This window comes from Juglans microcarpa x Juglans regia, chromosome 8D, assembly GCF_004785595.1.
Source record: "Juglans microcarpa x Juglans regia isolate MS1-56 chromosome 8D, Jm3101_v1.0, whole genome shotgun sequence".
NCBI lineage: Eukaryota > Viridiplantae > Streptophyta > Magnoliopsida > Fagales > Juglandaceae > Juglans > Juglans microcarpa x Juglans regia.
Window position 1 is genome coordinate 3,567,565 of NC_054608.1, and position 15,295 is coordinate 3,582,859.

General features: G+C 40.2%; 1 protein-coding gene and 1 long non-coding RNA gene across 2 annotated transcripts; both read right to left on the reverse strand.

Moving 5' to 3' along the window:
* Positions 1-153: 153 nt before the first annotated feature.
* Positions 154-14,923, reverse strand: LOC121243162. The gene is made up of 12 exons (XM_041141227.1): positions 13,142-14,923; positions 11,616-13,034; positions 9,721-11,568; positions 3,711-3,912; positions 3,447-3,597; positions 3,215-3,314; positions 2,881-2,955; positions 2,573-2,663; positions 2,139-2,409; positions 2,011-2,053; positions 1,836-1,939; positions 154-820 (listed from the first exon to the last, which is right to left on the reverse strand). The coding sequence occupies exons 1-12, from the start codon at positions 14,799-14,801 to the stop codon at positions 398-400; spliced, it is 6,387 nt and encodes a 2,128-aa protein (XP_040997161.1). The 5' UTR covers positions 14,802-14,923; the 3' UTR covers positions 154-397.
* Positions 908-1,660, reverse strand: LOC121242889. The gene is made up of 2 exons (XR_005936001.1): positions 1,274-1,660; positions 908-1,235 (listed from the first exon to the last, which is right to left on the reverse strand). It is a non-coding gene; the product is annotated as an uncharacterized LOC121242889 (long non-coding RNA).
* Positions 14,924-15,295: the final 372 nt, after the last annotated feature.

The window sequence follows — 15,295 nt, forward strand, 5'->3', positions numbered from 1 at the left end:
TGTCTGTCTTAATGATTTTAAAGGTGAGATAATTGATAAGTGCTTTTGCTAATATCATCTGCAAATTGAAATTATGGATGAATGGAGCATTCGCATTACAAATTAGCCAACAATGAAAGGGGACACCAGAATTTCTAATGCTCAAATTCCATATGATATGATATTAAAATGCTTTATTGCTTCAGTAAGTAGCTTTTGTAAATGTACAAACAGAGCAAATGCCCGAGCAGCATACAAAACTGTTCTGCAATGGCAGAAAACAAGAACCTGTCAGTTCCAAAAAAAAACAAAAAGAAAAAGAAAAAGAAAAATTGTTTTATGGTATTTACAACACACAATTCCTCCATGGTGTTTGTTGCATGCTTTCACTTAGCAGTCACCTTCTGGAGATACTTCTTCAGTCGTCCAATTTGAATTTGTTATTCATTATACGAACTGGTTTTATTAGCTGATCAAGATCATCAAATTGTAAATCTGACAAATCACTGTCACAAAATGTTTGCTCGCTTGCTGGATCATTACTTTCACCAACTTCTTCATCACTGACATCGAGGCCGATGTAATCAGCAAATTTTCCTTCAAGTAAAATGTCTTCATTGTTTTGTGAGGAGTTTTTTTCAAAAACTGTCGTTCCAGGCTCTGAAGCTTTGATATGCATAGAGCCAAAGTAACGCCCACGAGCATTCTTCTGTGCTCCCACCCGTTTCCTTTTCTTTCCCTTACTTCGGTTTTTTGGGTGATGAAGTTTGCACTTGGACCCTTGAGGACAGGTTCCTGTTGCTTCAAAAACGGGGCAGACATAGCTGTGCTTCTTCCGACACTGTGAGTGCAGAGATATTCCATTTACTCATTCTGAAGTTAGTGAGGGGTTGTGTGCATGTGGGGAATGAGAGATTTTTTTTTTGGGGGGGGGTTGTTAATTCAAGTATTAAACAGAAATCCAGGATTTAAAAGAATTGTCAAGACAAGACGCAGGTTGACCAAGGCGAAAAATAAAAGAACATGCTCATCCCTAAGAGGTCAATTGCTTGAGTCAAGTTGGACCAGATATAGCATGATCTACCCAATATTAAATGGAAGAGATTCATATCCTAATACTTGGAAGGAATTAAAGATGTGATCCAAGATGGTTGTTAACATAATCTATGGCATGTCTAAATGGATATTCATAATCCCTTCATAAACCATAAGGCATAAGCACTTTATAAGAAGCAAGAAAGACAAGTTCAATATACCTATTGTATAAAGATTCTTACTACAGAGTTCAATATACCTATTGTATAAAGATTCTTACTACAGACAATTTGAGGAAACGTCGTGTAATGGTGTTGAACTGGTGTTACATGTGTAGAAGGATGGGGAATCTGTAGATTTCCTGCTTCTACATTGTGAGATGGCCATGACCTTGTGAGATAGTTTTTTGTGGGAATAGGATTATCATGGGTCATGCCTCTCAGGCTGGTGGATTTTCTAGCAAGCTGGGGAGAACTCCAAGGCAATCCACAAATGGCAGCAATATGGAAGATGGCCCCTATATGTATGTGTTGGTGCATTTGGCAGGAAAGAAATTATAGGAGCTTCAAAGATCACGAGGACAACGGATGAGCTTAAGGTTTTCTTCTTTAAAACCTTGTTCTTATGAGCAGGGGGCATTGATTTTAATGGAAAGTCCATGATTTTCTATTTTCGCCCTAGTTAGGTACTTCTCATATATACATCTTGTGTACTTGGACCATGCCAAATTTTCCTATGAATAAAATTTCTTGATTACCTATCAAAAAACATATTGTATAATTGATATCAATAGGAGGAAAAAAAAAAAAAACTCAGTATACCTCGTTGCCATCAGCGCAATAGCCCCTTAGAAATCCTTCACAAGTAGAGGCCTTTGGATTCACATTCACGTGTCTATAAGGACAACTTCTGTTGTTGCATAAACCTGTGAGGACATCTATCAGAATTCTGAATGCATTTAAATACTTCAACTAGAGCAAATTTAGCAAAAAGCACCTTGTAAAAAGTAAGAACAATCAGGCATTCTTTCTGGAATGACCTGCATCAAGATATACCGTCAACAAACAAGTATAGAATTATCGAGTTGGACCACATCAAGTTTTTAACTGAATATGTAGTTAGACCTTATGAGTCAATTTGCAGTTGGGATTGGAACATAAACCATTCAGAAACTTTGTGCAGACAGCAATCTTGGAGGAATCGTGGATATAGGGACATTTCCCATCATCTTTATTGCATTTCCCAAATCTCGTAAAGAACTGACAGTACTTTCGTTTTCTAGCTAACCTAAGTCTCGCAGTATGCAAACTCCATTTAACTTTCTCACTTGCCAATTTGCGAGTTCGTTTCTTTGGATCTCTAATAAGCTGGTTACCATTACCAATCCGGACATACCTGCCAACATTGGAACACATATAACCCACTCACTAATATATTCAAAATGGTGAGACACTAAAATTCACATTTTTTTGCACCAAGTGACTTCAATTATGAGCGCAACCACATTTACTTCCATTAACTGGAGAAATCTATCAAAGGAGGAAAAATAACAACATACTCATCATTGTCAATCACTAATCTCCTTGGAATGTAAGATTTCTTGGCATTTTTTTCTGATGGAGCAGCAGTAGAACCTGTACACTCATCATCTACATCACACATGCAAAAACTGGTAAGAGTAATTTAGTGACTACTTGTGTGTGTGTGTGTGTGTGTGTGTGTGTGTGTGTGTGTGAAAAGAGACTGACTAGTGACTAAAACGTGACAACTTGCCATAGAAAAAAAAAACAAAAAACCCGAGCACAGACAAAGTAGAAAACTGAGGCCCAAGTTCATCAATGACCAAAGAAACCGAGAATAGGCCACCTGATATCCTCTGAAGCGTCTGCTTTGTGGGATCCATCTTGTAGCGAACTGAACCAATACGGAATATCCGTTCTCCTACAAAATCATTGGATATAAGAAATCTCAATTTACTACAGTTAAAGGAAGAAACTTTGCTGAACGTCCAATTTGTAACAAATTAATCATATCCAATAGTACAGATATCTCGGAGATTGTTTTGATTGGTTAGAGAAATATAATTGTAATATATCTATGAGACAAAAATCTCACAGATTTCACGAAGTGAAAATGCATCTGCACACCAGAATTCATAAATGGCCAATGTGGGTTATCTCTATAATATGAAAAGACTCACGGGAAGAATGGTTTCTATTCTTTGTCCGAGAACTACTGCGTGCAGCGCCATTCTGTTCTCTTTTCTTCCTCTCAACTGCAGCAACTGCCAGTGTAGCTTCCTATAGAAAAGATGATGAGTACTTATTAAAAAGCAATAAGAAAGCTCTTTTGTGTGAGAACCAACCATTACTCAACTTAAGATAACTATAAAGGGTGAAATAATTGTCTGCATGGGTTGCAGCTGAACTAACCTCATTTGCTTTCTTTGAGTTCTTCTCAATGGATTTTGACCATTTAAGACTAGACCCACCAACACTTAATACCTTAAATTTACGAAGTGAAAATCCATTGATTGACCTTGTATAAACAGTATCCCTTCTTCTCAAGAGCAGCAATTTCCTACTGAACGAAGGAATATATTTGCTTAGGCAAACAGAAACAGGCATGATAAGAAATGCAACCAGCTATAAATATTTCTTTCAAACAAAAAAAAAAGGTACCACATGCTGATGTACCTGATCGTAGATAAGGAACTATTATTGGAAATGGGAATTTGATCGTGCATGAAATTCCTCCAGTATGTTCCTCTTTTCCAGGGAAAGAGGTGAGGCAAGACCTTCTGATGATGCAAAGAATCACGTTCATCTTTAGAGGACTGCATGCCACGTAGTGTCCACACCAAAGAGGATTTCATAGGTTTACATGTCTTTGCCACAACTGCAAATAAAAACATAACTTGCGCCTTTCAGTAACTCCTGACCATGTAAAAGCCGACTAATCTTTTTTTTTTACAAGTTAAAAAAAAAAGGCCAACTAATCTATGTGAAGGCACCAATGTTTCAAAACTTCTCCATCAGTAGTAAGTTGAAAACTTAGAACACTTGGGACTGGTGCCACAAGTGACATTTAGTGAATTTGCAAAATAACACCACCAACAAACCTACAGCTTTGAATAACAATTGTACCAAATCAAAACCAATTGAGATATGATGTCTATAGTTAAAGATCATAGTTCACTCCTCAAATCTGGCAACGGTGGTGATTTTATATCATAATACAAAAGCCATGTCCAAGATAAAGGTCAACATTTGCATGCATAATGGACATTTAACATTCTTTTTATCAGTATTATGGTCATTTAACTGAAAAACCAAATGGCACTCCAGAACCAAAATAAGTCTGTACAATAGGTAATTACCAATATTAATAAACATTTTATGTATAATATACCACTGAATAACAAATACAATAACTTCCATCGTGAAGTCAGATTGCAGAACATCATACAACTTCTACTGTGAATACATAGTATCAGCCATGCCAGTGCTCGTGCTAGTTGGCTGGCAAACATGGTGGAAGAGTGGTCCTCTTTCAGAGGGAAGGGAGGATTTTTTCAAGACTAATCATATTGGGTCTTTGTCGTTGGTTGCCCATCGGCGTTCCAATAACTACAGACGTTATTTAAAAGTCATTGAGTATGGTGATAATGGGCGACAAGGTCTACTTGTGTTCCCGGAAGGGGGTGGAAAAGCCTTTCTATGGAGAAGAAGCATGCTCTATCTCGCCTTTCCAAGGCTCTAGTGGTGGATCAGGGTGATGGGTAGGCATGCTAGGACGTATGTTACAGCTGTGAAGGGTGGTAGAGTAGGAAGTAGGGTGGCGTTGTAGGGTAAAACAAGCCATTCTTTGGTGTCACACAATGGAGAAAAGGACAAAAAGTGTTGGGTAGCAGGGGAGTGTTCTATTGCAGAAAGGGTTGGACGAAACTTTGTACCTAAAAAGATAGTGGTGGTTTGTTTGATATTTGCACAATGGAAAGTGAGGGGCAAAGAGTCCTGTTTGGGCTGAAGGAGGAGCTTGCTGGCATAAAGGAGGAGTTGCGTTGTCTGAATAAGTCTGTTGAAGATTTTCTAGGCAGGGTGGACTGGGACTTACATCCTAGTCAGGGCCTGAGCCTGGGCCAAGGTAACTCTGGGTTTGGGTCAAGGCAATATATGAGGCATGAAAAAGGCAAAGCAAAGATGGGCTTGGGCTTGGGCTTGGGCCTGTCTCGTCCCAAAATGATGCCAAAAACGAAATGGGCTTACGCCCATCCAAGCCCAAAGGAATACCCAGTTTGAAAAGTGTTCGACGTCCTCCTCTGGGGCCGTGGCTATGCTACCACAACATCCAGGGGTGTCATCGTCCCCTCCGTCGGCGTCATCTAGGGTAGTTTCCGCTGACCCCTATGTGCCAAAAACCTAGCGCTAACATTGTACATGAAGGATGGGCAATCGAGGGAGACATCTTCTGGTGGGCCGATGCTCTATGGGATGATACAAACTAGTGGGCCGACATTATCTAGGCTGCTTCCCAGCACTGCGGAGGTAAGGGTGACGTCTCTGATGCCGGCAACAGAGCTTATGCATCAGCGTTTCGGTTTGGGAGGTCAGGAGCGAGGGGGGTTAACACAGGAAATTTGACAGGAGACATCTGAGCCCTACCTAAATGCAGTGTAGAGGAATATTCCAACACTGGAAAAAGTTGTAACCATTGAGAAAAATCTTCCTGATGTGGGTGAGAGTAGGGCTGTGCAAACTTCCAAAAGTTGTAACCATTGAGAAAAATCTTATGCTCCGATTCCGACTCCGACAAAGTCGCAGTGGTCAGAAATTAGAATCAGAGTAGCTCCGAATAAGGAGTCGGAGTCGGAGTCAGAGTTCAGAGCTGCTTGGAGCTCCGAACTCCGACTTCGATTTTTTTAAAAAAATCCAGATACATCTGGATTTTAAAAAAATATTAAACGACGTTGTTCCACTTAATGTGGAACGAGGTCATTTCATTACACGGGGGGTCCAAAACACAGGACCCCCTTCCCTTCTTCCTTCTTTCTTCTCCTTTTTCTTTTCTCTAAACCAGTGAACCTCTCGGATTTCGTCACCTCGCCGTCTCGTTCCCTCTCTGTTGCCACCGTTCCTCTTTGCGCCTCCGTAGTGCGCAACACTCCGTTCCCCTTCACTTCTCAGGCAAGCCTTCGTAGCCTCTTGTAAGTTTCCGATTCCGAGCTCTAAAATTGATTTAATTTTATGTTTTCTTTTTTTCCATGTTGTTGGGTTGCCTAGAATTAGTTGTTTTGGGATTAATTGTTGTGATTCTTGTGAATTTGTGTTGTTGTAAGGAAATGTAGCAAAAATTGAATATGGTTGATGGCAATGGATTGTGCAAACCAGTATGCATGCAATGTGTTTGATAAAATGTGTATGAGATTTTATGAATGATTTGTGTTTTATTGCTTAGTTTATGCTGCCGCTGGTGGTGCTGGTGATTTCTAACTTCTACTTTTTATGATTTTATAGACCTAATTGTGAACTCTAACATAATTTCCGATGACTGGGAGTCTGAGACGGACGCCCCTTGAGAGTTGGGATGGAGTTGAGAGACTGTGGACCATGGTGAACCCCCTTTCTTGGTAAGAATCAAATTTTACTTTTACCATGTTCAATTTTTTATTATCAATTTTTTTCATTTATTGATTGCAACTTTCTATCTTAATTTCAGGCATGACCAATGGACCATTTAGATTTGAGTGAAATCCGTGTTTAATATTTATATAGTTATCTTTCAAAGCTAAGTCAATGTTGTTATTATGTTATAAATGAGACTGTTATAACTTATGGTTATATCATACATGTTATTTTGTTTTTAAACTATTATATTTAAGCTTTTTTTTTTTTTTTATCTTTTCAGTACTTTTTTTTTTTTTTTGCAAGTTCGGACTTGGGCTTTGGTGAGCCCAAAAGTCGAAAAAGGGCATTCATTTAGCCCAATAGACAATCGGAGCTCCGACCTCTGTTCGAAGCTCCAACCTCCGATTGAAGTTATTGGAGTCAGAGTTCGGAAACGTCAACTCCGACTCCGTCGTAGTCAGAGCTCAGCCCTAGGTGAGAATGTGGCATCTATGGGTGATAATGTGCACACGGTAGGGGAGGCAGAAGTGGAAGGAACTATGGTTCTCTTTGGGTCTAATTTGGGTGAGAAGGTACAACAGTGTGAGCAAGGCAGTTTGGGTCAGACAACTGGAGCTGATCTTGTCCCTATTTGTATTGTACCACCTAGTTCATCCTCAGATTGGGTCATTCAAAAAGTGGAAGAGACTCAAAGTTGTGTAGGAATCTATTGTGTGGGTTTTGAAGACCAATTTAAGACTCTCCTCGCAGCAATTGAGGCAGGTCACTACCATCACGATACAGTATCTAAAAGAAATTGAGAATTGAGAAGACTTACTTGGTCTATCAATTACAAAGGGAAGGAGGGGAGTGCAAGCCATGACAGATACAAAGGGAAGGCTGTAGTTGTTGATAAATGAAACCCAAAATTTTTATTTAGAATGTTAGGGGGTTGAATGAGATTGATAAGTGCCTACGAATAAAAAATTTGTTGAGACTTTGGAAGGTAGACATCATTTATTTGATGGAGACTAAATTGAAGTCTATTACAAGAAGCACTATCTTAAGTATTGGGGCTATCAATATGTAGGTTGGTCATATTTAGCTTCGAATGGGGCGTCGGGTGGAGTTTTGGTTAAGTGGCTTGAGAGACCTATTGAAGAGGCAGAGGTATAGCAAGTAGTTAGAAAAATGAACAGAGACAAAGCTCCAAGCCCGGATGGTTTTTACCATGACATTTTTTCAGACTTGTTGGGAGTAGGTGAAAGAGGATGTCATGTTGGTTTTTCAAGAATTTTTCACTTTTGGGAAATTTGAGAAGAGTTTAAATGCTACATTCATTGCTCTGGGCCTAAGTGGTGAAAGCCTTGGTCTAGGGGTATCACTCCCTTCAAGGTCCAAGGTTCAACGCCTCATGAGTGCCAAAAATCCTTTAAGACCACACCCCTGGTGAAAAGTCAGCAATTTAACCAGTTCCGTGTAGGGAAACTTCTGAGGTACGTTACACAGGACAAGGGTTTACTCTGCAAGGGTGGGTCCGAAAGACCCTGCCTTGGAGTGGGGTTATGGAAGCATATCCGGAGAGGTTGGAGGCCTTTCTCTAGCCACACTAGACTATGTTTGGGGGATGGTAATAGTATCAGCTTCTAGTATGATGTCTGGATCAAAGATATGGCTCTTAAGAATTGCTTTTCCCTCTCTTTTCAGAATTGCACGGGAACAAGACGCTTTGGTGGCAGATTTGAGGGAAATTATTAATGGTTCACAACAGTGGAATGTCAGTTTCATTAGGGAGGCACATGATTGGGAGGTTGGTATCCTTGTTGATTTCTTTAACTTGTTATACAGCATGGGAGTTACCACAGTGGTGGAAAAGTTGCTTTGGTCGCTTTCCAGCAAAGGGAAATTTTATGTACGCTCTTTCTACGAGGTCCTCACTACTCAAACTAATAATCACTTTAATTGGAAAAGCATTTGGAGGAGTAAAACACCTCCTAAGGCTGCTTTTTGTGCTTGGACTGCATCCTTAGGGAAGATTTTGACCATTGATAATTTAAGAAAATGTGGGTTTATCCTTATGGATTGGTGCTATGTGCAGAAATAAAGGCAAAACAGTGGATCATTTACTTCTACATTGTGAGTTTGCAAGGGCCATATTGAATTATTTTTTCAGCAAAATGGATTTAGCATGGTTATGCCGAGGAGTGTGATCGATCTATTAGCTAGTTGGAGAGGGATTAGGGGATACGCCTGATTACAGTTGCGTGGAAGATGACTCTCATTTGCCTACTTTGGTGTATTTGGAGTGAAACGAATGACCGAAATTTTGAGAATCGAGAGCACTCTTCGGAAGAGTTTCAGTGTTTTTCTGGAAGACTCTATTTATGTGGGCAATTGCAATAGATTTTAATGGTCTCAACTTTCATGATTTCTTTGTAACCGTTGCTAGTTCCTAACTAGGTGTAATCACATGTATACTTCATATGTACTTAGGCTATGCCTATTTTATATCAATAAAATATCTTATTACTTATAAAAAATTACATAGTATCAACCTGCAAATTTATCTCTTTATCTAGGATGATGTATGTCATCAAATGAGTTGCACAACACTTTATTACATAACAAAAACACTGGGAAAAAACCGGCACTTATTTTTTCAAATATTGCATGTAGGCAACTATGTACAATCACCAAGGGAAGAATATGATAATATCAATGGAGGAAAGCATATACTTAGGTTCTTGACAGATTAACAGGAGTCAGAACATATGATTGAACAAAGCTACCCACTCACAAAATATATTCTGAAATTTCATGCGGTAATTTTACCCAGCACTGAAAAACACTAACTCTATGTGAATGGATTCTTTAATGCCAAACACTAACTTTAAACTAAATGCCAGCATTTGTGCATGAGCGTGTGCGTGCAGACTAACTGGTTGTGTCAGACAACAGTTGTTTGTAAAGATAAAAAAGACAACACATTATTAATAAGTTCTTCAAACATATTTCTTTTACACACCTCATTGTATTTGGATTGCACCTTTGTGCTTATAATAAAATTCTTACTAATAAAAAAAAAGTTCTTCAAACATACCCTTATGCAGTCGCCTCTTACTAAATTTTCGGCTAGAAACAACCTTAGGAGCCTGTTGCCTTTCTGAATTTAAAAGGTCATCACACACGGCAACTGATTGCTTGATCTGATTTTCCAAAGAAGCCCTAATAAGCTGGTTTTTGCTCCTCTTGTAATAGCCCTCAGAGCCTGCTTGAACTTTACTGCCATTTTGTACAGACAGATCACAAGGGCTTGAGGTTGCAACCAGCTGATTTGATTTGCGCTTTACATATACTACCCTCCTTGTGTTAAAAGATGACACATTCCCGTCACTTAGCTCAGTTTGGCTTTCCAAGTTGTTTGATGTGCCAGTAAGATTTTCAGAAATTTCAGAAATCTTCAAAGAATCTTCAGCGGTCTTTGTCAGATTGTTAGCTTCTGTAAGTTTCATGGGATCTGATGTAGTTTCACAGCAAACACGATAAGGATGCTCCACCTGTGAGGAAGATGATTTATCCCCAGAAGAAACAGCATTTTGAGTAGGTAATTTGGCGCCATTGGGTAATGGAGGTGTCCCAGGCCTCTCAATAGGAGTATGCATTCCTGTTCTCAGAAGGTTCTGCGGGTCAGTATCATCAAACCTACCGTCAGACCCTGTACTCTTCCTCGACTCACCTGCAACTGAAGAGTTCGCCCGATATACAGATGAACTCAAACCATGAGAACCCTGGTGTTGTGCAGCAACTAGAGCAGGTTTTCTGACAAGACTGTTGCCTTTACGAATGTAAGAAGTACTTAGAGTCCTCCCATTATCTTCCACCAACTTCCTTCTGGGAGGAAAGGTATTTGAGAAAGGCTTATTTCCTGACAGAGGAGGAACAGAAGGATTACCAGTTCGATGCCAAGTTCGGGGCTTTCCAATATGGGTAGAAGAGGCTGTCTTCTTTGAATTGTTTGAAAAAAATGATGAATGGCCTGGAAAAGTCTTAGGAAGGGAATGAATCAGCTGTGTCTTGCTTCCCATTAATTCTACACTCGTGAGATTTAGACTGTGAGATGTAAGTTTGGAATCTTGCGATGGTGATGGCACTGTCTTCCCCATTATTGAGTGGTCAATATCAGTTGCAAGGTTGAGCTTGGTGGACTGTGGAAATGAAGTATGAGCAGGTGCATTGGAACTGACTTCAACAACAGTTTTCTGATTAAATTTTTGGTCATCCCCACATACCTTCTCATTGGAAAGTTGGCCGGGTGGTGCTTTGCAATTTAACATGTGTATGCTCAGGACTTCAGCCGAGATTTCTGGAAGACCTATATCTGGAAGTGTTCCAGACACAGCATCCATAACTTCATCATTAGTGTTAGATGAAGAAACTCCAGCACCATCATCAGATAAAGCCAGATAGTTTGACCCTGGAGGTAAATCATCCTTCACAAGAAGATAATCAGATTCCATATCTGAATTGGAAAGTCTTTGATATAAGTCTGGGGACTGAGGTTCAGAAGTAACTTTGCACCGAGGCGTCTCACCATGAATCAGAACTTTATTTTGTGCATCATGTGCCTCCATTTTTTCTCCACCACTAGTGTCTATATCCATAAAGTCATTTTGATTAATGTTGTCGGCTTTAAATGGAGCACTATTTTCTTTCTGTTCACTACCAAACCCTGATGGACAAGGGGACCGTGCATTTGGATCCCCAGCATGTGAACAAGATTCAACACCTACATTGAAAAGTTTCAAATGATCATCTGATAAGACATCCCTTGTTGCACCCACAGCCTCAGCAAATCGTACCTCTGAAGTGTTCTCAATCAACACAGTGAAACCAGTACTACAAATATTGTTTATGCTAGACACTGCAACTTCCCTTCTTGTTGTGTTAGATCATCATTGCTCGTTAGGGACACTTCTGCACAACATGTGGAGGTGCCTGTGGATCCCTCATTGATCTCAGATACAGTTGGCCTAGACAATGCTGAATTAGAGACAGAAACCCCTCTCTTCTTTTTGTATCTGGGTGAAGTCTCAGTCAGAGAACCATGAACATCATTTTTTACTGTGAACTTAACTTCAGATAGCCCAGGTACTGAACTTTTTGCATGCAGCACACTGATGCCATCAGCACCAGGTAGTACGCCAACATCCAAACTTCCAACATCTGAAACTGCAACTTCCGCGGGACATGAACCCTTAACAGATAAATTTAAGGTTGTATTCGCTGGGGTTTCAGGGCTAACTACATCATTAACGGGCTCTACATTTATGTCAGTCAAATTTGAGAAATCTAACTGAGTCCTTGTATTTCTCCTCTTCTTAATCTTAAGTGTGTTACCCTCACAAGCTCTGACCAAAACCATGCCATTTAAAGATTCTTCTACTCCAAAATTCTCATGTGACACAGTAGCCCCACCTGGAGATGGATGCTTGCCAGCATTATTGATGGTCCCTCTGTTGAAAACATTATTCTTCTTCTCTTCTAAACTACCATGACCATTGTCTGAATTCCTGGTGGCATCTCTGCCATGGTTGGAGCATTCTGCATAAACAAGACCCTGGCATATATCAATTTCTTCTGAACTCGACAAACCAAGTATCGCACTGCTTCCCACCAGTCCCTCATGAATTTCTTCTGCAGTACTATTTACAAATGATGTGTTGAACTGATTTGTACCGGGCTCTTTTTTAATCGCATCCTTGATGCCAATATCACAAACTGTACTATTCTCTTGTGACTTAACCATATCAGTTTCAAAACCCAATTTGCCATCTGTACCATGGGGTGAACTACACGAATTAGTTATATCCTCATGAATTTTGATTTCCTCTGAACTTAAAAAGGCAGAATTAACATTTTCATTAGTAAATTCTTTTTCTCGACCTTTCTCAGACAATAAAGGGAGTCCCTCATGATAAAACTGCCTGCTGACATTTTCCACACTACCAACGCCAGAAAAATTTATTTCATTTGATGGCTTACATAAATCATTGTCAGAATTTGAGATGCTTGGTGAACTCTGAACTGAAGTATCCACATTTACAGGACTCTCTTCAATTTTATTCTCTTCACGACTTGAAGAAACTAAAGGAGAAGTTGAATTGTTCAAATTTCTCTTGATGCTAGGTACACATATCCTACTAGAATCAATATTAATTCCACAATCATATGATACTGTGGACAATGAAGATATATCTGGCACGTCATTTTCAGGCAAAACATTTACGTTATCTGTACAAGGCTGCAAAAACACATTGGACCTTGAAGTCATACCTTCAGAAGTTCTTATCTGTTCCAAAGGTGTTGCATTTTTATCAGATCCAGAGGCAGCAGCTGGACTGTGAGTGGAGTCATCTGCTTTAAAGGGTTCATCAAACTTTTTTGTTTGTTGTGAGCTAGAAATACGAGATTGACGGTTTATAACTTTCTTCACAACTTTCTTTACAACTTTCTTCTTCTTTACAACCTTGGGGCAGTTGTTTTACCACAGCCAACAACAGTACCATCTTTATGCGAAACCAGACCCTTAGGAGACCTTTCCACTGCACTCTTCCCTAGTGACACACTGGCTCCACTGGAACAAGGCTGTGAATTACCATCATGAACACTCCCAACAACAGAAGTCATTACTCTCTTTTCAAACTGCTTCGAGTCCTTTCTAGAAGTGGAAGCCTTATTAGCAATATCTGTGGAGCTATCCATATTGACAGCGCCCACATTGAGTTTACTCAGTCGGGAATTTGAACAATCTCCATCAGAGACTTTCCTAGTTTTTTCATTTCTAGGGGTCAAATCTGCATCAGAAACAACTGCTGAGCTAGACGGTGCCACAATTGCCTTGGCCACCAGTGAGTTAGATTTGAAAGAAACATCGAGCTCTACAGGGCTTCCCTGTCTCTCCTGTTCTTCTTCTTCTTCCATCCCATATCCCGAATTCATATATTGATCTCTACCTCTAAAGGAACCAGAGTTGGTTTTATCAAAATAACCAGAATAATGTGACCGCTCACTCTCTCTACTCCTGTGATTAGGTTTGGCCATCTGAATTCTCAGAAAAGCACTCTTCTTCTGTATTTGTTTCCTCGGGGTGTGATCATGATTATATTCATGACTACCCTCCCTGCTCCCTCTATTATGATTATATCTTGCAACGTCCAAACCGTAATATTCATGCTTCGTTGAACCAATGTGAACCCCTTCACCAATCTCATTGCTTCCCATCTCATACAAAAAATCACTTGCGTCTCTGGAGGCTTGTCTATCATGACCTCCATCACTTCTACCACTCCTATATGCCTCATTATCATGAACCGAGCCAAATCGGTAATCATAAACACCCGAGTTTGGTTCGATATCCCTTGAATTAGAAACAAATCCAAAATCACGAGAAGATGTATCAGAATTAGATAGAACATGACCTCGGCGATGATAATTTTCATCGCCACGACCCCAAACCAAGTTTTCATGTCTGTGGTTTGGATCAAACCCATCATCGTATTCTACTCTGAACCTGGAACTACCCTCTGAATCATGCCTAAACTGATCGGCCAGCCGATCAAACAAGCGCTGATGCTGATGCTGATGTGCGTCGTTTCGATCCAAAACGAGAGGCGGGTGGTAAGGCTTCTCAGTGGAGCGGTGGTGGGTATTGGGCAGAACCCTAGACGGGTCAGAGAAATCGGGGTGTGTGCTGTCTAATTCTGGCAACCGGTGACGAGGGCGGTCATCAATTCGGCGAACTTGGGTGAAATCCTGAACTGGGTGGGCATAAGTGGCGGAGGAGAAAGCGAATTGGGGCTGATTAGGGTTGTATTGTTTGTGGTGGTGGGGGTGGTGGTGTTGTGATGGAGGAGGAGGAGGAGGAGGAGGGGGGGGAGGGAGGGATTGCTGGTAAGAACGAGGGAGAGTTGAAATATGAGGTAGAGGCGGCGGTGGCTGTGGCAGAGGCTGAGGCTGAGAAAGGTAGCGGTTGTGGTGGTGGGGATGGAAATTGGAGGTTTCGGGGAACTGAGGGTGAGGAGTGGAAGCAGAAGCAGCAGGAGGAGGAGGAAGAGGAGGATGAGGATGGGAAAGAGGAGCATACCTGGAGGAATGGTGGAGGAAGTGAGGATGAAGATCCATGGAGGCGGGCGGTTGTTCGTGGTCTTCTTTACTTCGATGCCGACGATTCCTTGCGTATGTGCGTGCGAACGAGTTCAAGAATTTTGACTACTCGCCGGTTCCTTGAGTTTATAAAAGATTTTGTGTCCAGTCAAAGCACTTCGGTTCGACGTGCCCACCTTTATCTATAAAGTCTTATCCAATGGCTATCAGCAGGCCACGTTATCGAGCAGTCTCAGACCGTTTCCTGCCGTATACAAACGTGATGCAATTATTTAAAAAAAAATGAATAAAAATGAAATTTATATAAAAAATAATAATAAATTTTTAATAATAAATTTTACTTTTTTTTAAAGCGACTGCATGATATTTGTACATTTCACAATTATATACAGCAATATTCATAAAAATAAATAACACTTATCATCCTCATATCACATATTAATATATAATTTATTATCTTTGTTTCTATTTAAACACATATATTTACAATTAATATGTGTGTTTAAATAGAA